This window comes from Thalia democratica, chromosome 6 (genome assembly GCF_965202585.1).
Source record: "Thalia democratica chromosome 6, ktThaDemo2.hap1.1, whole genome shotgun sequence".
Taxonomy (NCBI): Eukaryota; Metazoa; Chordata; class Thaliacea; order Salpida; family Salpidae; genus Thalia; species Thalia democratica.
This window is the reverse complement of record NC_139170.1, coordinates 3,071,356-3,094,892: the sequence shown is the minus strand read 5'-3', so window position 1 is coordinate 3,094,892 and position 23,537 is coordinate 3,071,356. Positions and strand designations below refer to the sequence as shown.

General features: G+C 25.3%; 1 protein-coding gene across 1 annotated transcript in view; it reads right to left on the bottom strand.

Moving 5' to 3' along the window:
- Positions 1–258: 258 nt before the first annotated feature.
- Positions 259–23,537, bottom strand: part of LOC145838117 (uncharacterized) — a 29,803-nt gene continuing 6,524 nt past the window's right edge. Inside the window, exons 6-14 of the mRNA XM_082945662.1 lie at positions 21,983–22,291; positions 20,116–20,345; positions 19,589–19,826; positions 15,237–15,294; positions 12,946–13,074; positions 11,912–11,961; positions 5,266–5,350; positions 3,757–4,192; positions 259–444 (exon numbers count right to left, since the gene is read on the bottom strand). Coding sequence (XP_082801788.1) covers positions 259–444; positions 3,757–4,192; positions 5,266–5,350; positions 11,912–11,961; positions 12,946–13,074; positions 15,237–15,294; positions 19,589–19,826; positions 20,116–20,345; positions 21,983–22,291 — 1,721 coding nt within the window. The remainder of the gene's footprint in view (positions 445–3,756; positions 4,193–5,265; positions 5,351–11,911; positions 11,962–12,945; positions 13,075–15,236; positions 15,295–19,588; positions 19,827–20,115; positions 20,346–21,982; positions 22,292–23,537) is intronic.

The window sequence follows — 23,537 nt, the reverse complement described above, 5'->3', positions numbered from 1 at the left end:
GAAATTTTGAAGATAACTTTTGAATACGCCCTTAAAGGTTCATCCCTTTTTAAGTGAAGTACTTGCATGTACAAGTCATGAAGTTTACAAAAAGTCTATTGAAACAAACAAACTTCTTCAAATAAATAGTCTAATATAACAAGCATATGATCTTATTTCCTTGATACTACTTTTTATGATGAAACTATAATAAAACTAAAAAAACAATAATTTTAAAACATTAATAATAAAAACAAAATTAATAACTTACTTTAGAACTTATAAAAACAAACGAACTTCTTTTTTGAATTCTTCAACAACATCCTTCTTACTACTTTTGATCACCCTGACAACAACCTCCCCATGCCAGCTCCCCCTGTACATTTCCCCCACTCTGCCCTTCTTCAGCGGTTTGTTCAGAATTAATTCGGTGAAGGGAACTTCCCAGTCTTCGTTAGATGTCGTCTGTTTGATTATTTGTTTTTAATTTAAATAACTTACTTGTTATTATAAATAATTTTTATTACATTAATAAAAACGGAAACTCTTCAGTTTTCTGTTTCTTTATTAGTATTTTTATATTTAGTAAGTTTTATAAAATTGTAAGCATATATTTTTTTAAATTATTGTCTGTGTATTTATTAAAGTTACATACTTATCTAACGTAATTGTTTAATTAGTTTATATATATTTGTATACTATTAAAACTGATGCGATAAGAAATACATCATAATCTCCGTTCTATGTTGTCTGTTGTAGAATGCTAGAAAAAATTATTTTTATTTTTTCTAAAGTGTGTGCAATATCCCTTTAAAATACTATAAAAGTTTAATAGAGGAATTACATACTAGACTGGGGAACGGGTCTAAATTGCACGAGAGCACAAAATTGCACGAGGGGAAAAAATTGCACGAAGGGAAAAAAATGCACGAGGGGACAAAAATGTACGAAGACAATTTTGCACTAAGGGTCAAATTAGCACGAGTTACAATTTTGCACGAAAGTAAATAAAAAAACAGAAAAAAATTAAATCAAATTAATTAAAAAACAAAAAGAATAAAAAATTGCTGACCGAGTGTAAGGGTTAGGGGTAACATAGATAGTAAAAAAAATTACAAAATAATTTTTTTAAAAAATTCTACCGTGCAAAATTGTCTGCTCGTGCATAAGTCTCCCCTCGTGCAAATTTGACAGCTTCCCACTAGATTGTATATAAATCTTATTTTATCATAGTTATCAATAATGTAATATGCATGTTTGATTACAATATTAAGTCAAATATCAGAAAGTTTTTAAACATATACATATATCTTTTAAATTTTCTTATTAGAACATTTACAATTTTCTTAATTAAAGGGAATTATCACAAAACTTTAAATTCTGTTTTATATAAATCTTTTTATTTTATTGAGTTAGCATTAGAAAATTTTATGATTATTAGATAGTTTATTAAATTTGGTTTCGTTTGATTAAACTTAAATTAAACGTATTGTAAGAATATATAATAGTATTTACATTTTTTTATTGTTCTTCAAAGTATTTAAGTTACTTAATAAGCTTAGCCAACTTTAAAATACTAAAGAACGAACTTCAAGTATTTTAATTAACCATTGGAGTTTGTAAATTATATTAATCACTTTTACTTATTAAAATACAAAAAGAAAATTTTAAAAACATATATACATCCCAAATAGTTAAGCTATATTTATCTCTTTAAAAAAGCTAAAAATTAAGTGGTCGGTTTATACCGTTATCAATTTTCTATTACAATTGATATTTATAAAACTTGTTTACTCTACAAAAAAATAATTTTATAATTTAACTATTAATTTTAGTGTTTATTATATTTTTATATTTAATTTGTACCAAAAAAAAATTGAAAATAAGTACCTAACATAAAGTTATTTTAAAGCACTTTTAACTTTAAGTTGGGCAAAGTTTATTAACCTATAAAAATGTATTTATAGCAACATACGTTATTAAACAAACATTTATTTAAGTATAATATTTTGTCTTATATGATAAGGTTAAAGAGTTTTACATCTTGTATTAAACAAATTTAAAATAAACTAATACCTCATTTCAAAAACTAGCTTGATGATTACCAGTCTTAAGAAACTATTTTTCCCAGAAACGATATTAAAAGTGTTTTTTTTTTCAAAATAATTTTAGTTGACTTTTGATCTGTTTTTGGTATTTAAATTTCAAGAAATGTAGCTATTAAAAAACTTGTACATTAAACAAAAATGTCACTTATAATTAGCAGCTTAAAACAAAGGACAGAGCACGAAAGTTCAGTGTTTTATTACTAGAAAAAAAAGTATTGATTTTCGGTTTTCACTCCTGGTTTCTTAATGTTTTAATGAGAATTCTTATGTTTTGTGTGAACATAAAAGTTATTTGTCTTATCAACATATTTTTCTGTCACTCTACTTTTTTTTAGTTTTTTGTTTCAGGAAAATTCTACAGAAGAAAAGTTGACCATAACATGAATTAAACTTAACCGTAGAAGAATTTTAAAGTGTGGCTTTTTGTTGATTTTTAAGCGTTTTTAATTAAATAAATTTTACTCAAATTTTTAAACATGTACCAAACTTCAAAAAATTGTGTTTTATTTTAATCAAAACTATTCTTTTGTAAAAACACTAACGTTACTAAAATATCTCAATTGTTTAGTTTGGTTATTTATAAGTATACTAGTCTCTGTTTATTTTTGTAAGCATTTGAAACATGGATAAAATTATGCTGCATTCTTTCTAATAGCTTATTAATTAAAAGAAGTGTATATTTACTCGAACGTTTTTGCTGGTTAGATCGTCTTGTTTTTATTAATTATTCCAACAATTAAAAGTTATTATAAAAAACAAGTCTTTTGACTAAATAACTTTGTAATTTTAATTGTTAAAACAGTAAAGTACACTTTAATGTCAAAAATAGTATTATTTTCACAAAAAATTATGGCCCAGAACTTCTAAAAAGAACGATTTTTTTTTACACGAATTTTGAATAACACCCAGCCCACCTCACACGCGAAGACTTTTTTGTTATTCATAGTAATTTGTAGTGCTACTAAAAATGTAGTTTTGAGTTTTTTTATTTAGTTAGTTGTTCAGTTTTTGTCAGAAAGACAAACATTTTAACAAAAGTAGAATACTTAATAAGAATATTTTAATGTTCAGTGGTCAAAAAACATAGACCATAATATAAGTATTAACAAATTTTTTTTTAAAGAATACATATAACTTTTGTTGTACAAACATATTTATCTTATCGACTAACTAATAATCACCCCATATGTGAACAATGATTATTTACTTTATTATAATTTCGTTTAGTGTAACTAATAGTGTAATTTTGAGTTCTTTCATTTGTTTAGCTGTGTGTTTATGTTGAAAACTCTTATGTCAACTAACTCAATCAAAAATAGAAAAAGAATTAAATTTAAGTATTTTGCGTAATAATAATTTAACTGGATATATAACTAACTCAGGTCAAAAAAGTACTCATAACAACTAGTTTTAACAAAATGGTCACACCAACTCGATTATCGGACCACAAGCTTCGGTAGACCTTACTCGTCCTTATTAGGACTCGTCAGTCGATCACAACCGAAAGACTTGCAGCCTTCAAGCTACAAACGGTTTATCATGCTTTCACATGAAGCAACCGTTTATCCGAAAATCCAGGCTTCAGCTCTGCAGACTTTCGCCGGATTTTTTGTTAAACTAGTTTTAAATTTTTTTTTGATAAATTTACATGATGTCAACTGACACTCACCCCGGAAATAAGCTCTTCTTTCTTCTCTTCTTCTTCTTTTTTCTCGCTTCCCGCCTCTTCGCTTTCATCCTCGTCCTCGACTTTCCGAACATCCTCGCTCTTTAGAGTGTCGTTTCTGAGAGTGTCCTCGCTTTTCCGCACGGAGTTGACCGGAGTCAGCGTCTTGTTGCTGCTTATGACGTCACCGTCACCGTCGCCGTTGCCGACGTCGTTCTCAGCTTTCGTGACGTCACTCTTGTAAGAAGCCGGGTAGAAGGCGAAATCGTCTTTCTTTATGACGTCGCGGTGACGCGGGGTGGCGGGCGATGACGTCACGCTAGCGAAGGCGTTGGAGCCGTACGGGTAGGTCTTTCTCCCCACCTCGGAGGAGTTGGGGTACACCACGTGGTGGCGCTTGTTGCGGGGGTGCTGGAAGTTTGCGGGCGTCGACGGTATCCTGGAAAAATGAATTATTTGATTTAAGCATTTTGTTGTTTTAAATGTTTTTGTTGTCGCGTGGGATCATGTGTGGTTTTTGTGAATATTACTTGTTTGCTTGGTCAGATGGATGATCATTTTTTGCATCGAATATTTGTGATGTACAATGTTTATGTATTACGTCATATTGTTTTTTGTGTAACTTTTGCATATATGTTTACCAAAGTGCTTTTTATTTTTGATTAAACCAGCTGAAGATTAAAGAGAATCTTTGTATTGGAATTTTTGAAATCTTATTTTTTTGTTAAATTATACATATATATGTACAAACAGGTATTTTAAAAGAACAAAAACCACTATTTAATAACAATGAAAGAAGACTAAAAACTAGAACAAACAATAAAAAATAAGTTGACTTGTACCTAAATTGTTTTTAGATAAGGCTAACTAAAATTATTCAATTTTATTTGAAACGTCACAATGTGTTTTTTGTGTGATTTTTTAATAATTTTGCTTTGTACTTTATTTCGTTCTGAAGATATGTGCTAAACATTGAAACTAAGTAAACGATTCGAAAATTAGTTGTTTTTTTGTATTATAAATATATATAGAAAATAAGGTGATTGTTTAAAATAAATCACTTTCTACAGAGTCCACTTGAAGGGCTTTTAAATTATTTAATATTGTTGCATAATTGATTAAAGCATTTAGCTTTATGAAACATATGTTCTAGTATTTTTTAAAATTGCATTTTACTAATAAATCATATATGTATATGTATAATAAACACTAATAATACTAACCATAAAGCTAGTGATCAATAATGTTATTAATATTTAAATATATTCATACCAGCTTCTCATTTACCAAAAGTGTTAAAAATAACTTCAGTATTTGTACTTGTAAACACTAAAATTATTCAACATAATTTTAATGATCAATAGTGTTTAGAACAGTTAAATGTATTCATACCAGCTTCTCATTTACCAAAAGTGTTAAAAATAACTTCAGTATTTATAGTTGTAAACACTAAAATTATTCAAAATAAGATTAATGATCAATTATGTCTATAATATTTAAATATATTTATACCTGCTTCTCATCTGATGATGTTGATGTTCATGTAGTGAAGGTGTTGATTTTATCGCGTAATTTTTATCTTGGCATGAAATAGAATCTGTTTAAAAAGTAATAAAAATAATTAATTTAGTATAGTTGAGTTTATCGTATAATTATTAACCTGAAATTAAATACTATGTGTAATGAATAATAAAAAAACAATTAAAATAAAGTTGATTTTATCATGTAATTTTTATCTTAATATGGAAAAGAATCTGTTTAAAAAGTAATAAAAGTAATTAACTTGATATAGTTGAGTTTTAACGTATAAATATTACCTTGATATAAAAAACTATCTGTATAAAAGTAATTTACTTTTGTTAGTTTCTACTACTATACTGTTTAGTATAATTAGATTAATTAATTTTTACTGAACATCTATTTTGCTAGTATGGAAAACTATAAAGTAATAATAGTTTAGTAAGTTAATTCTTGCTACTAATTTGCTTAATGTATTCGATTTTATATCGTAAAAATTATCTTAGTATGAACTTTATTCAGTAGAATGTAAATTTGTTATTTCAATTCAATTCAATTTAAAACACTTATAACATATTAAGCAAACAATGAATTATATAAATTTAAAAAAGTAAAATCAGAAGAATGTTATTAAAAAAAGTTCTGCTAAGTTCTTATGGTATGAAATTGTGTCTATATAAAAAATTGTTATCAATATATGCCCGTTCTTTAGCTATAACTTTGGTGAAAAATTGCTTTTTTAGCCTTATAAAAAAGCGTTGTTTTTCTTTTTTAAAAAAGGCTATCAGTAGTTTTTTTTTTTTTTGAAATAGTACAACAGTTTAATTTAGTGAGTAAAATTTCATAGGTCTTAATTTTACTTTTAGAATTAAATAAAGTGTACAACTATTTTTAATCAAAAACAGTACTGAGTAGTTAAATTCAATTACTTATTTTGTTGAAAGTATATGATTTTTTTAATTTGGTAAAACTTTACAGCGTGTTTACATTGAATAAAATGATACAAAAATTTTAATGTTAAGCAAGTTTATAATGTTCATAAAAAAAATTAAATAATAAGCAAGTTTAATCATCGATACTGATTGTTATTTTACGTTTATTTAGCATATAAACCATTTTTTAATGAATTAAACATTGCAACTTAAAATGCTTTATGCAACCAAATGATACATATAGCAAAATTTTTACTAGAAACTCAAGTATACAGTTTACATAACATACTAATCCAGCCACAAAAATATGTACCATTCGACACAAAACAAAATGTTTCAAAATTAGTAACTTTATGTGTTTTTGTATTTTATATATATGATAATCAAACAAGATGCTTAACTAAAAATAAAACAAAATCTGTAATCAGTATAAGTATCTCACATTAAAAATCATCTCTCGTTTATATTATGTCTTTAACACTTTAAATATTTTAATTGCATAACTATTATCTTGGTATTAAATACTAAGTCTGAAATAAATAATTTATGTATCATAGTTGAGTTTTTTGCACATACATTATCTTGATACGATATGCTACCTGTATAAAATAATTTACTATTGTGAGTTCGTACTACTAATTTGTTTAATTTAGTTGATTTTACAACATATTTTTTATCTTGAAATAAAATATAATCTTTAATAAATAATAAAAAGAATCAATTTAGTATAGTTGATTATATTGCATATCTATTGTTCTGGTAGATAGTACTATCTGATTTAAAATATTTAATTTAGTAAAGTTAATTTTATTGCATAATTATTATCCTGTTATGAAATACTATCTGTAATAAGTAGTAAAGATGTTTAATTTACTGTAATTGATTTGTTTCACAAATATTATCTTAATATGAAATACCTTCTGTATAAAAGTAACTTACTTTTGTTAATTAGTACTATTAAATGCTTAGTATAGTTAGTTTTATTGAATATATATTTTACTAGTATGGGAAACTATTAAGTAAAATTAATTTATTGTACTAATTCTTGATACTAATTTGCTTTATGTAGTCGATTTTATATCGTAAAAATTATCGTAGTATGAACTGTTATCAGTAAAATATAAATTTCTTATTTCAAACCGACTTTTGATTTAAAACATTTATAGCAAACAAAAATTTATATAGAATTTTTAAAAAAATGTTTATCAGAATAGTGCTACTTAGAAAATAGAAACTTAAGTATACAGTTTACATAACATACTAATCCAGCCACAAAAATATGTACGAATCGCCACAAAACACAAAAAAAAATTAAAATTAGTAACTGTATGTGTTTTTGAATTTTATATATATGATAATTAAACAAGATGCTGAACTAAAAATAATAAAACAAAATCTGTAATCAGTATAAGTGTTCTCACTTAAAAATCATCTCTCATTTATATTATGTCTTGAACACTCAAAATATTTTTATTGCATAACTATTTACTTTGTGTGAAATACTGTTTGTATAAAAATAATAAAAATAGATAAAATATAGTTCTTAAATTGCAAAATTGTTATCTTGGTATGATATACAGTCTGTAATAAATAGTTTATTCAATATATTTAAATTTGTAGAATAATTATTATCTTGATACGATATACTACCTGTATAAAATAATTTACTATTGTTAATTCGTACTACTAATTTATTTTACATATTTGATTTTACAGCAGAATTTGTATCTTGAAATGAAATATAATCTGTATAGTATGTAGTACAGCTAATCTTATTGCATAATTATTATACTAGTAAAAAATAATGCCTGTATAAATAATAAAACTAATTAGTTTAATGGAATCTATTTTATAACGTAAAAGTTGTCTTAGCAAGAATTGTTATCAGTAAAATGTAAATTTGTTATTTCAGTTCGTACTTTAAATTTTAAACATTTAAAAAATATGAACAATCAGTACAAATGAAGATATATATAAAATTAAAAATAAAATGTTTATCAGAAGAATGTTATTAAAAATGTGCTGCGAAGTTCATACAGTATGAATATTTGTTTTCAATAAAAGTCAGTACTTTAGCAAGAACTTTGATGAAGAAGTTCTTTCTAAGCATTATAAAAAAAACATTTTTTCTGACCACAAATAGTGCTATCAGTAGATTTCTTGAAACAGTACAACAGTTTACTTTAATATTTTAGATTTTATAGCTCTGAGTTTCACTTTTCGTTGTAAATAAAATATGTAATTAATTTTAACTAAAATAAAAGTACTAAGTAGCTAAAGCTAATTACTTATTGTGCTGAAATTGCATGGTATTTTAATTTGCAAAAAAATTGGCAACGTGAAATAAAGTGATACAAACTTTTAATGTTAAACAAGTTTGAAACATCCATTATAAAATGTTTTTAAATAACAAGCTTGTTTAGTTATCGCTACTTAGTTTTATTTTGCGTTTATTGAACATAGAAATTACTTTTATGAATTAAATTAAACATTTTTTTTCAGAATTTCCAATGCAATCAGTTTAAATTTAGCAACAGTTTTACTAAGAACTCAGGTATTCAGTTTACATAACATACTAATTCAGCCACAAAAATATGTACAATTCGACACATAACACAAAAAAAAAAGTTTCAAGATTAGTAACTGTATATGTTTTTAATTTATATGTACGATAATTAAAGAAAATACTGAACAAAAATAAAACAAAATCTGTAATCATTATAAGTGTTCTCACATTAAAATCCGTCTATTATGTATCGCATTTCAAGAATAAACAGAATATTTGAAATCAAATGAAGCAAATGAAAATATTTCTAATGAAAATAAACATAATACTTTTATGTCCATAAATAAGCGTTTTTACTAATAGAGCTTAAATAGATATGATACTTAAACAAGTAAAGAGATAGATAACAGTGTTTAAAGTTATTATTTATTTAATCTTAAGTTCATTTGAACTCATCTATTATCATTCATATTTGGTAAATACTCTGAATATATCAAATGAAACGAAGCAAATAAAAGAATTTTCAATTAAACTAAACTTAATACTTTTAAATCATACTTTTAGGTTCTTGTTATACATCTAGAATTTAAAATATATTTTAAAAAATAATAAGGTAGATAATAATGTATTAAAACATTTTTTTATACTCATACATTAACCGTTTACTTAAATCTAACTCTGATCAAATATCATGTGTTGCAAATACCCTAAATATTTAAAACGAAGCAAAGCAAATAAAAGAATTTTAAAATAAAAACAAATTCGATACTTTTAAACTATACTTGTAGATTTTTATTTTTTATTTTGATATCTCAAGTAAACAAACAAAAAAATTTTTAATTTTTCCTGATGACTTGTCGTGAATACTCGAGATGCTTAAAACTAAGTGAACCAATAAAAATATCCAACATTCTAAACTTAATTAAAACTTGGTATTAAGAAAAAACACGTTTGACTAAAATATTTTGTGGCTTGCATCTTAATGTTACTATATATGGTATCAGGAAGATCTACTTTAAAAAAATATGAAGAAAAATTAAATTTAAATTTTTCTAAAAGTGTATGTTTTTTTTTACATTAAACTTTGTAAAATCGGTTACAGTGATTAAAAGCACTTCTAAAATAAAAATATGAACTTATAACAACAAAACTTATATCATAAAAAAGTAAAACACAAGTTTAAACAAAGTTTTTGTATAACAATTTTAAATTCAGTTAAAAGTTACTAGAAATCTTCTTAAAACATAGATTACTTAAAATTTAAAAATTAAACTATAAATCTACAATAATAACTTCAAATAAACAGTAAAGTAATTTTGTAATATAAATCAAACTAATTTAAAGATAGCCTTTCTTTGGGTACCCAATATATTTCTTGAAACTCTTAATCATCAAAATAAATCATTAAATTAATTTCACGGAATTTTATTCTCTTTTTTAGTTATCAACATAATAGCGAAGCCTAAACTTGATCTTTAACGGAATTTTTACTTGAAATTAAAACTCCCTATAGTGCTGTTTGAATACTTTAATTATAATTTGTTTTCAATTATTATCGTAACTGATTGATCTGATATTGACTTGCAAAAAAAAAGCATTTTAATTCTTTGAAACTTAACCTGATCTTAAATAAAATTTCTGATAAAAAACGTTACTAATAAAAACTCCCTTTTAAGACTTTTATAGGTTTTACAACACCATAAGTTTGTGCGTGGATTTAATAAAATATTGTAATGATCCAATATAATATAGTAAATCCAAATACAATCCAATATTATAGTGCATAAACTTATTAATGATTTATTAACACTTATTTCAGATCGTCAAAAGTTAGCCTGATCATAATCAAGTTTTTGAAAAAAACTTTTAACTTTAAAACTCCTTATAACACTTTTGAAGGTTTAATATTTCCGCATATATTTTTTTAACAATAAAAATAACTTGCATCTTCTACTTACTTGATGAAAACTTATTTTAATATTTTGAAATAAAAGCTAATCAGAAGTTAAGTTTTCACTCATTAAAACATCATTCAAACACTTTTGAAGGTTTAATATGTCCACGCATGCATATTTTAGATAAAGTTTTCTAGCATCTACTTAGCAATAATCTTCATATGTACATATTAATCATATTTTCAACATTTAACTTAATTTTCTTCAAAAATTAATACGTTCTTAAATTAAATTTATAATAGAAACGTACACTTATAAAACTGCTTTAACACATGTGTATCTGTTTTAGATAAAATAAACTTTTTTTTCTTTTTCTTGCCATCTATTATTCACGAAGCAGTTTTTACAAAAGTAGCGGTCGTATATCTTCGTATTTTTATTACCAATGATTTTTTTAAGCTTTTTACATATATAAATTATTTAGAATTATTAATAAAAAAGTCTGGGTGCTTGTAAAACTCAATTTTTTGATGTTTAAAAATAAAATAAGCAGCTTAGACTTTATAATATTTTAGGCGTAGTACTAATCTGAAAAATTAAAAAACCCTTAAAATAAACTGTTTTTTTTTAATCGATACTAGTATAACAAAGATAATATAGTTTGCTGTATGGTGTTTTAACTGTGAACAAAAAAATAATAATAAGCTTTTAATTTGTTTAAACTATCTAAAAGCGTAAAAACTAAAAATTACAGGAATGCTTACCAAACTGTATTAGTGTTGAACATTTTACAAATCCTAATCACGAAAGTAAGTAGAACTTGACATTATAAATTAAAAAAAGTTTGTAATCTTATGTTACAAGTCTATGCACGTAAGTTTCAGTTTGATTGATATTTTGTGCACGTAAAATTTCTAAAAATAAAAATGTGTTCACGATTTGCGACATTAAAATAAACAAAATACAAATGACATTTAGAGTATAAAATTTTTTGAGTATAAAAAGTTTCAATTTTAATGCTGTGGTGTTTGAAACTTGTTTGTATACATCAAAAACAAACTTGTAATACTTATTTTATATCATCTTAGTTTTAGTTTACTTTTGTATGCAACTATCGTTAAGAGGTAGAGTTACTAAAACAAATTAGTTTAAGTATTTTGATAAACATTTTATGTGAAAGTAATTATAAATTATATTGCAATAAGTTTTTAGTAAAAAAAATTAACCTACAAATATTTAAAATAAATTAACAAATAATTTTAATTGAACAATTAAAAAAAAATCTCTTTTAAATAAAATAAACAAACCTGAAGAGATCGAGGTGGTGTCGCTTCCCGCGTTTTTATCCGTTTTGTACCTGAATGTTTTTATTTTTAATTAGAAATAAATTTAAATAAGCATCTAAAACTATGGTTTGTACCTGAATGTTTTTATTTTTAATTAAAAAAATATCTAAATTGACATTTAAAGCTAAGGTTTGTACCTGAATGTTTTTATTTGTAACTAAAAAAATATTAAAACTTAAATCTAAAACTAAGGTTTATACCTGAATATTTTTATTTTTAATTACAAAAATGTTTAAATTGACAACTAAAACTATGGTTTGTACCTGATTGTTTTTATTTTTAATTACAAAAATGTTTAAATTGACATCTAAAACTAAGGTTTGTACCTGAATGTTTTTATTTTTAATTAAAGAATTATTTAAACTGACATCTAAAACTATGGTTTGTGTCTGAATGTTTTTATTTTCAATAAAAAAATATTTAAATTGAGATCTAAAACTATGGTTTGTACCTGAATGTTTTTAATGTTAATTAAAATAATATCTAAATTGACATCTAAAACTTAGGCCTGTACCTGAATGTTTTTATTTTTTATTAAAAAATATCTAAATTGACATCTAACTAATATTTCTACTTTACTTGTTTTATTTTAGAGTTGTTTGAAAGTACTTATTATGTTGAACTATATTTTTTACAAAACAAAGTTTTGTGTTTGAATATGTTTACTTCGATAATGGCTACATACTAATTTATTTTCTTCTTCAATTTGCTCATAAAATAAGATAAATTAAAAATGCGCAATACTTTGAACTAGGTACCTAAAACTAAGTTTTTACCTGATTTTTTTTTGTTAAATGTAACTAAGAGACCTAAATGTTTGTTATATATATATAAATATAATAATAATGATATACATAGAAGGTAATACATTTATGTCTACAAACTAGTCACCCGAATATATTAGTCGCTTTCTTTCTCAATTTGCTCGTGAAACAAAATAAATTAAAAAGTCTGCATAATATTCAGAACTTTATACCTTGTATAAAAATAATTACCTGAATATATTAGTCGCTTTCTTCTTCAGTTTACTCATTGATTTGCTCATGACCGCCCCGAACTTGTTGCTTCTCGGGGTCTTCGGTGTTGAAGGTTTGCTTTCGTATATCTGCTGGCTACCTGCTGGGCTGAAGTAGTTTTGAAAATTAAAATTAAAAAATTAATAAATAGTATAACATGTCGACTTAGTTTAGAGCAAAATAAATAACTATCGTGTATTTGCTGCTGAAGAATTTTTTTAATTAGAAAATATAACTTATCTGTAACTGAGGTTTTAAAATAATATACCAAATAAAATAAAAATGTAAGAGTTCATAAAATAAAACAATTCAAAAGAAAAAAATATTTGATGCCGTTTATTTGCAAGATCCAAGCTGGACTGATAAGTTTTTAAAGTTGGAAAATTTTTTTTCTAGATATTTGAAACTAATCTAAAACCATAATACACATGAGTTAAAAATGTATGAGAAATAAACAAAAAACAAACATAAAAGTAACAAATAATATTCGCTGTTAACAATCTGGACTTTATTTAGAAATAAGGTTTTTCTTTAAAGTTATTAACCCGCATATTTAAAATTACAATTTTAAACTAACATGACATAAAAAACTAATATTTGAAAAAAATTGTTGAAAATATGTGTATACGATTTTCAAGTTAAACCTTATTGTTACTCAATATAACTTAAAATAAGTAACAAATAAAATAAACAAAAAACAAACATAAAAGTAACAAATAATATTCGCTGTTAACAATCTGGACTTTATTTAGAAATAAGGTTTTTCTTTAAAGTTATTAACCCGCATATTTAAAATTACAATTTTAAACTAACATGACATAAAAAACTAATATTTGAAAAAAATTGTTGAAAATATGTGTATACGATTTTCAAGTTAAACCTTATTGTTACTCAATATAACTTAAAATAAGTGTTTATAGATATAAAATAGTAGAATATACCATAAGGCTTAGTATTACAAAAAAAAAGCATTTAAACATATTGTAGTGTGTCTTAATTAACAACAAATGTGTATAAAAGCTAATAAATTTAAACATGTAAAATTAACAAATGTATTTAAGTATTTTACTTTTAAAGGTCTTTCTATACGAGAACTCTAAATGTGTGATTACGTAGAATTAAATTATCAATAATATATTTAGTAAAAGCATGATATAAACAAACTTAATACACTTTATAACTTATTAGATAAATGTTGAAATTATATACTATTTTGTTCTACGTACTAAAAACTTTTCTTACAATATCCTAGATGTTTGTTTTGAGGTTTAAAACAATTTGATTGCTAAAAGTTTTTAATATTTCTAGTTGTAGTATCTATTGTAAAATTAAGTTGTTTTTTGTCTTATTAGTTTTTAAAAGTTCTTTTTTTAAATTGATATTATTAATTTTACTTATACAGAGTGAAAAACAGTTCAAGCAAGTTTACTTTTATTTATTAAATTATTCAAAGAAATAAATTAGATTTGTTTAATTCAATCTTTAATGCAAAACGTTTGACGTAAAAATTACGATTACATTCAAATAAAAACCTAATTGTATCTTATTGTGTTTTATGACGTATGAATACGTGTGACAGAAACAAATGTGTCGCTCAAGTTCAAGTGTTAATTGTACGCCAGAAATTTTCATGCTAAAAATAGAAAAAAATCAATTTTCTGTGTTTTCTTTTCGATTTTGAGTAATAAAAATAAAACTATTTTTTGTTCAACAAATGAAGCATTAAACTTTTGCTTTAGTGTAGAGCGAACCTTACACAAGAGTAATGAAAATATAGGTTTTTTTTTTGTGTTTGTTCGTTTTTTTTTATTAAATTTTAAAGTGTAAACAAGTTCAAGAACTAATTGTGTCTCAAATGTTACAAGCTAAAAATAGAAAAAAATCAATTTTTTTTGTTTGCTTTTGCGTATAAAAATAAATGTTTTTATGTTTTGGTTAATAAACTAAATTTTGTGAAATCTAATGAAGCAAGCTAAAATTAGGTTATTTCTTCTATTTGCAACGCAAAAGTCACGAAAGTAAATGTTTTTTTTTTTGTAATGAATTAAATTTTAAAGACAAACGTTTTTATTTTTGTGTTACTTGAACAATGATATGAGATCAAAGAAAAACCAATAAATTGTAATGCAACAATAAATAAGTATAAAGCAATTAAATAAAACTTCAAAATAGTTGTGCATAACTAAGTAAACTTTATTTAATAGTAAACAGTATAAAAAGTTTATTATAAACATTATGAAAAGTTTTTTGTAAATAAGTACGATACTAACCTAGAAGTATTGAAAAAGTGGTTACTAGATTTGCTCGACAGCTGATTGCTTTCTTGAGCTGTTGAAAAAAATAATTTAAGTTTACTTTTACTTATAAACTAAAAATTTCAATATTTAGCACCTTTTATATCCACATATGCATATAACACTATAAATATACTTTATAACGTTTAATAATTTTCGTTTTAACAATAAAGGCTGAAAGCTTTAAGTTATAAATAGTTTCCATTGAGAAGTTATTTACTTATGTCGTCTATTAAGTTATGAAAAAAAGTATTTCATAATATCTATTAAACACTAAAACATTTAACAAGTATACACACGATAATAAGTATGCTTTTGAACGCTTGTGATAAAAAATGAACAAAAAGTAAAATGTTATTTTTTCTACTCTAAACAACACTTTGTATGTTTTATGTACAAACTAAGTAATAATATTCACATTTATTTTTAATTTGTTCAAAGTTCTTAAACTCTCAAACCACGGCAAAAGTGCTGCACAAAGCTGCATAAAAAATTAAGATTTTTTATTTTCTACTGTAGAAACTATTTGTTCTTTAGTTTTAAAAAATTAATACTACTCGATTTTTTTATATTAACTCGTTTATAAAAACTTTTTTAACTTTCGAATCGCAGCAAACTTTAATACTCAAAAGTGCTGAACAAACTTACGTAAATTACTTTATTGACACTAAATAAGTTTATAAGGCCTCTGTGACGTATGAAAGTAATTTGCGTCGGCTCTATGACGTAGCTGCAATCTCAGCAGACTCTATTTACATAATATTCGCGGAAGAAAAAGTAATAAACAGCAAAATATGATTTTTAATTGATTTTTAATTGATTTTTTTTAATTGCGACGTAATAGTTTAATAATTTTGAACTTTTTTTGAAAGTGTTCTATTTAAAAAAAGTTTTATTGTTAAAAATATTTTCCTGAAGGTTTTGAATAAGTATTTTTTTTTACTTTACATTAAATTTTTTTATCTTATTTTCTACATATTTAAACAATTAGAGCTAGATGTATGTTTTTAGCAAACTATTTATACATAAAAACTCGCGGAAGATAAAAAAAAGTAAGAAAAAAATATTTAATTGGTTTTCGTGTTTTTTTTTTTATAAGACGATTAAAATAGATTAATAATTTTGTTTTTGAAAAAAACTATATTTGAAAGATTTTTTTCTTAAGATAGTCTAAAATATGCTCTAGTTTTAAAGGATCAGTATACAAGTTTATAATATTAATAAAGAGTATAGAAAAAAAAACATTTTTTTTTCTAAGGTGAGTAAACTTTTCTTTCCTAAAGTTACAAAAAGTATAAAAACTAACAACAAAGTAGAATAATTTAAGTTTTTATATTAATCAGACTGTGTTTTGTTGTAAATATAGAAAAAAGTTGTTTATTTTAATATTTTTGTTAACCTAATAATTATATTAGTACATAACTATATATATAGTAACAAATTAATAAGTTTAGCCACCTATCTGTAGTACTAGCAAGATAAACACGATGACAAAACAAATTGTTTCAATAATTCCTCCGTAACCTTTACACACTGATCACAGTTACAACAAATTTAAAATTATTTTCAGTTTTTACTTGTTGTTGGTAATTTTAAATTTAATAAGCGTTCGAATTTTGACGCATTCTACAACGTACGCAATCGAAACGCTTTTGTAAAATTTTCTCTGTCACACAAAACACTTTGTTTAAAACTGCGAATTAAAAAGTATTTTAAGTCATATTTTTTATTTGTAACGTTTGAGTGTTTGAGCTTAAAAAAGTACTGTAATAACAGTTTATTCAAAAAATCGTGAACTGTTATAGCACAAGTTTAAATAGATTGTTTACCAAACGCTATTTTAAAATAACACGGAGAGTGTAAAAATTTTTTCAAAAAATTCTAAAAGTTTATTCCAAAATATGTATTTAGTATTTAACATGTAAAAATAGATGTATAAAAATAAATATAAGTTCTTACAGCTGTTTCAATTGAGTTAAGCAATCTATATTTAAGCATATTATCTGTAATGTTTACAGCTGTTAAAAGGGTACTTATTTTAAAAGATCTTTTATATTAATTTTTACCTTAATTTTTATCAAGAAACTTTTTTTAGAAAACGTTTTACAAGTAAAATTTGAAAACACCATGTGCAAATTTATTAACGACTCAGAAATAAACTAGATGAAAAATTTTACACAACTTTTTTTTTTGAATCTCTTAACGCTTTATACGTAATAGCTTTATATGTTTTTTATTTATAATTATTGTGACAGTCATTATTTTAATTGACATATTTGTTTCCCATAAATCCAAAATAAACAATTTAAACTTTAAAAAGTAATCATTTAACCCAAACACAAACAAAACATAGATCAAAGACATATTGCAAACAAGTATGAATATTTGTTATTGAAAATTAATAAAAACAAACAACATATATTTCATTAATTTATTTCAATAATGGCTCATTAATACATAAGCATAGATAAATACTAAAAGTATGAATTAACAATTATACTGATGAGCTTATTTAAAAAAGCTTTGTTGATAACATACAATTTGTTGTTAACGTTTTGCTTCTTCGGCCTTTAACTTTCCTTCAAAACTTTAAAAATAGCTTGATAAACTATTTTAGTAACTAGTTTTATAAAAAATGTATAAGTTAAGATTAATAGATTTTTGTCTTTTTTACAAAAAAAAGGTTTTTTAACAGGAAGAAATGGTTCAGCGTTTGTGCAACATACAATAATCAGGGTAGCTGTCAAATATGCACGAGCGTACAAAATTGCACATTGGAAAAATTGCACGAGCTTACAAATTGCACAAGGGAAAAAAATTGCACAAAGAAAAAATTGCACGAAGAAATTTTTGTACGAAGGGTCAATTTTGCACGAGTAGACAACTTTGGATGGAGATAGTTTCGCATGGATTAGTTTTTTTTTAGTATTTTTTTTTTGCTTTTCTTTTCTTTACTATCACTGTTACCCCTAACCCTTACCTTCGGTCGGTAGCTTTTTTTCTTTTTACTTAATTTATTTTCTTTTTTTTTTTTTTCTTTTTATAACAATTTTTATTAGTTTTTTTTTTTTCACTGTTACTGCTAACCTTTACCCTCGGTCAGCAACTTTTTTTTAGTTTTGTTTCTTTATTAATTTATCTTTTAGTTTTTTTCTGTTTTTTTTTTAATATATAATTTTTCTGTTTTTTTACTCTAGTGCAAAAACGACCCTCCGTGCAAAATTTTAATTCGTGCAAAATTGACCCTCGGTGCAAAATTGTCTTCGTACAAAAGTATCTTCGTGCAATTTTGACCCGTTGCCCAATAAAAAACACTCTGTACCAACAGTACCATAACAGCCAACAGAACCACCAAAGGTACCACAACAGCCAACAGTACCACAACAGCCAACAGTACTACAACAGCGAACAGTACCACAGCGACCAGTACCCTGGTCACTACATCACCTCATCTTAATTCAACTCAAACAGCTGTAAAAACTTATATTTATTTTTATATATCTATTTTTACATGTTAAAAACCAAATACATTTTTTAAAGTGTAATTTTTTTTATTTTTTGAACAAATTTTTTTCATTCCCCTTGTTATTTTTAAATAGCGTTTGGTAAACAATGTATTTAAATTTTTGTTATAAAAGTTCACGAATTTTGAATAAACTGTTATTACAGCGTTTTTTTAAGCTCAACGTTTAAAACATTCAAACAAATAAAAAATATGACTTAAAATACTTTTTAATTCGCAGTTTTAAACAAAGTATTTTGTGCGACAAAGAAAATTTTACAAAAGCGTTTCGATTGCGTACGTTGTAGAATGCGTCAAAACTTGAATGCTTATTAAATTCAAAAGTACCAACAACAAGTAAAAACTGAAAATAATTTTAATGTTTTTGTAACTGTGGTGCGCGTATAAAGGTTACGAAGGAATTATTGAAACAAGTTGTTTTGTTCATCTTGTACCATAGATAGGTGGCTAAACTTGTTTTTAAATATCTAATTATGTATTATGTAATACAATAATTAGGTTAACAGAAACATTAAAATAAACAATTTCTTTCTATATTTACAACAAAACACAGTCTGATTAATATAAAAACTAAAATTATTTTACTTTGTTGTTAGTTTTTCTATTTTGTGTAACTTTCATGAATAAAAAGTAAACTTACCACTTACCACCTTAAACTTAAACAATATAGACGATGGTGAATTTCGACGTCCCCAAATGACAGTATACTCACAACCACTCTTGTAAATCATTCACATGATTAAATAATATATAATTAACATGACCCTCCACTATAAACACAAACTTATAAACAGTTTCCACTCACGCGAATACACAAGATTGGAGACGCTACCCTCCCCCCTGCTCGACCAGTTCAGGTGGAACTCCCTCTGCTTCCCGTTGCTGCTCCTCAGGTTGATCGGGTCCTTCTTCTTCTTCCTCTTCTTCTTCTTGCCCCTGTTGCTCAGCGAGCTGGTGGAGGAGTGGAGGGTGTCGATGGAGTTGGTCGACTCGGACCTCAAAACTGCCGACTCCACCCTGAGCGAGTGGACCAAGTTGTTTGGCTGTGAAAATCAGAAATTAATTTGAACTAAAATTTTTTTAATATATATATATATATAAACAGAAAAAATAATTAAAGGTAAATTAATAACAAAACAAGAACAAAAGATAGTTTACTGACCGAGGATAAGGGTAAGGGGTAACAGTGATAGTAAAAAACAAAAAAAATAAACAACTTATATTTAATCATGTTAAAATAAGACTGACAAATTGTTTGATGCCAAATTGCTAACTGTTAGTAAAAAGAAACTTATTTAAACGATTTTAAGTAGTAACTTCAAAGTAACTCACGGGAGAGGCGAAAGGGAAGTTTTCCTCAGCCGACTTTGAAATCTTCACGTGGTTACTTGGCACGTTCAGCGCTTTCGTGGTAATCCCCGGACTTGAAACTTGCGGGGGAAGGTAGATACCCGGAGATGACACTTGCGGTGGGATGTAGTGACCAGGGTACTGGTTGTTATGGTACTGTTGATAGGGAGGGCTGATTATTGGGTGTTGGACGAATGCTGAGTCGTTTTCTCCTGTTAAAAATAATTAGAAATAAAGTATACAATAAAAAATCTGAGTTTGTTTTATATTGTCAAGCTGCTAAAAAGTTTAGTGCAAGCTGTATTGTTAATTTGTAATAAGTTTTGTTGCTCTTTGTTTGCTTATGTATTTAATGTATCTGTTTGTGTTTTTTAAAGTTAGAAATGTTTGTTTTGAGTTTATGTGTGTCAGTAAAAAGCTTACTGTCACTATAATTCAATTGAGAAAAATTTGTGATGTTCTCTCCTATGTTAAACATTAATGTTTTGTACAAAATATATAAAACTCAACTTACACTTATTTATACTAGTTCATCAAGTAATTAAATTTTTGAACTTCAGCAAAAAATTAAAAATTTATAAGTTAATTAATATTTAATAAACAAGATTTTTTTTGAATGGACTCGTCAGTAAATTACTTCATACATTACTATTTATGCTTATATTTTTTAAGCAAATATTTAAGTTAGATAATTAAAGATTTGTGATTTGTTTTTATAAATGTTCAATGACAGATATTGCACATTGTTTGCTAAAACAGTATATCTTTGATCTATGCTTTGTTTGTGTTTAAGGTAAATGATTTCTTTTTAAATTGCAAATTATTTATTTTGGATTTACGCGAAATGAGTATGTCAACTAAAGGTCTTAATGACTATCACAGTATTAAATGTACTTTCTTTCATCTAAAAAAAGAAAAAAAACTCATGGAAGTTTAAAAAAAAATCTCAAAGTTTGTGGTAAATCTTATATATCCTTCTAAAACTTAAAGACAAACACTTTCAAAACTTCAAGTTATATCAAGTTAACAAAAAACAAATGATTAAAAAATTTTAACAAAAACTTTTACACGCTTATTTAGTAAAATAACAACTTAGACAATAATAAAAGTGTTGTAAAATTGAAATTTTAGGAACTTATTATACTTCCGAGATACAATGGATGATGTTTGCAGTAGTAATATTATTTAGTAGTTTAATTTTCAAGGTTTTAGAAAAATTTCAAGTGTTTTGGTGAAAAGCTACACATTTGTCACTATTGTATAGGATGATGAGTTTTTAAATTTGAATTATAGAATTAAAACGTTTGGGACCAAGTTAAACAAAGAAAGTAAAGATTAAAATTGCTTTAACCAAACACATACCAAATTAATAGGCTTTTGATTTTAAAAATTTGTGATACTAGTTTGTTAAACTATTTTTAAGATCAAATATAACATCAGCGAAAGTCTACAAAGACTTTCTTATGCTGTGAGACGAGCTCAAGTCTAACAAAAAGGTTTGATCACACTAATTCGATTACGCGAAACTTTTCGGTTGTGACTAATTGAGTCTCGGTCTACCGAAGGGTGATCTAATTGGTGTGATGAAGCTGTTTTTAAACTATAAATTATACTATGTATTAGGAGCGTGATTTAGTGTTCTTTCAAAATATCACATAACTAAAAAACAAAAATAAATTTAGTGAAACAAATAAAGTAAAAAAAATTATTAGTACTTATATAAGAAAACAAATGAGAATATATATTCTGTTACCAAGCAACAAAGTTACCTAGCAACAAAGTTACCTAGCATTAAAGTTACCTAGCAACAAAGTTACCTAGCAACAAAGTTACCAAGCAACAAAGTTACCTAGCGACGAGGGGGTGGGGCTGGGTGGGTGCGGGCACCCGGAAGAACTCGACACGCTCGAGTGGTTCCTGTGTGACGTCAACATGCAGTGCGAGTCGCTGTTGTGGCGGGAAGAGTTGGCGGAGAGCGCCACCGAGTGGTGGAGGGAGGAGTGGAGGGAGTTCCCCGATTGCGAAGACTCGCTGTCGTGCCGCCAGTGGTGGTGCGCGTTGGAGCGGAACTCGTTCGTGATTGGCTGGTTCCTGAGCTGGGATTCCCCCGCAATTCTTGCAGGGTTGTGGTTGGACGACGGGGGAGGCATCTCGATCGCTGATTGGTTGAAATTTATTACTTTTTAATAAAAAAGTTAAAACTATATTTCACCACTGGTTGATACCAGGTTGGAAAATTATTTTTGTTTTCGAAAATTACCAGTTTTTAAATAAGTTAGAACAGAATTATTAAACAATTTCTTTTATTTTATTAGATAGTTTTTTAATCAAAAGTTATTTTTTTCAGCTTTATAAATCTAAAAGCCTACTTGTTTTCTCTGTAAAAAATTAAAATAATAATAATATGTTTATTTTAAATATTATTTTATGTAGTTTTTTACAAAAACTTAACATGTTTTCTCATATACAAGTTTCAACAACTAATAAAAACTATTTATTTATTTACAGGTCAGACCTAATAAATTACTTTTCGACAGATTAACCTTGAAAATATGCTTGAAAATTATTAATTAAAACTCGCACCGTTTAAACTACTTATTATCAATCTTTAAAATATGTTAGTTTAGTTATATATTTAGTTTTTATGGTAATAATATTTACGAAACTCCTGAAGAAATTCACGTTAAAAATAATATTAACATCTATATAAAGTATGTGTAATTTAATTCATTTTAAATTAAATTTATAACATAAAACAAACTTTTTTGAAACCGATTATTCATAAAAATATTTCGCAGTTTGGCTTCCCCGTGGTATATTTAGATCGAAACATTTATGGGGAAATTTAAATCAAAAGTAAAATTTTTTTGAGGTTACTTTTTACAATGTTAAAATTTTTTAAATCATTTATCGCTCGTTAATAAATCTTGGTTAGTATGAACATAAAGTTTTCGGAGACAATAAAAAATTAACAATTTATTTAAAAAAAATTATTGCTGTTTTATATAAACTAATAAAAAGCAATAATTAAAAATTCGTTTAAAAACGTAATAGACAGATTTTTAAGGTGAAAAAGTGTAAAACTTTATTTCATTTCCTCGGAAAAAGAATAAAACTGAGTACTAACTATTGTAGCTTAAATATTTTCGTAGAAGTGTAATGCTTTTTTCATAAACAGATAAACTTCAACAGCAACAATGCTAAACTGTTTACATTTAAAAATTTTGTATATGTAGAAAGTATAGGTTTGTTTTAAAACGATAAATCTTAAAAATAAATCTAGTCAGACATATTTATACATTTTCTGAATAAGTTTCAAGATATGACGAAATTCACATGAATAGAATGATTAGCATCTATGTAAATTACTGTTTTAATCTTAAATTTTTATTTTTCAACTTTTA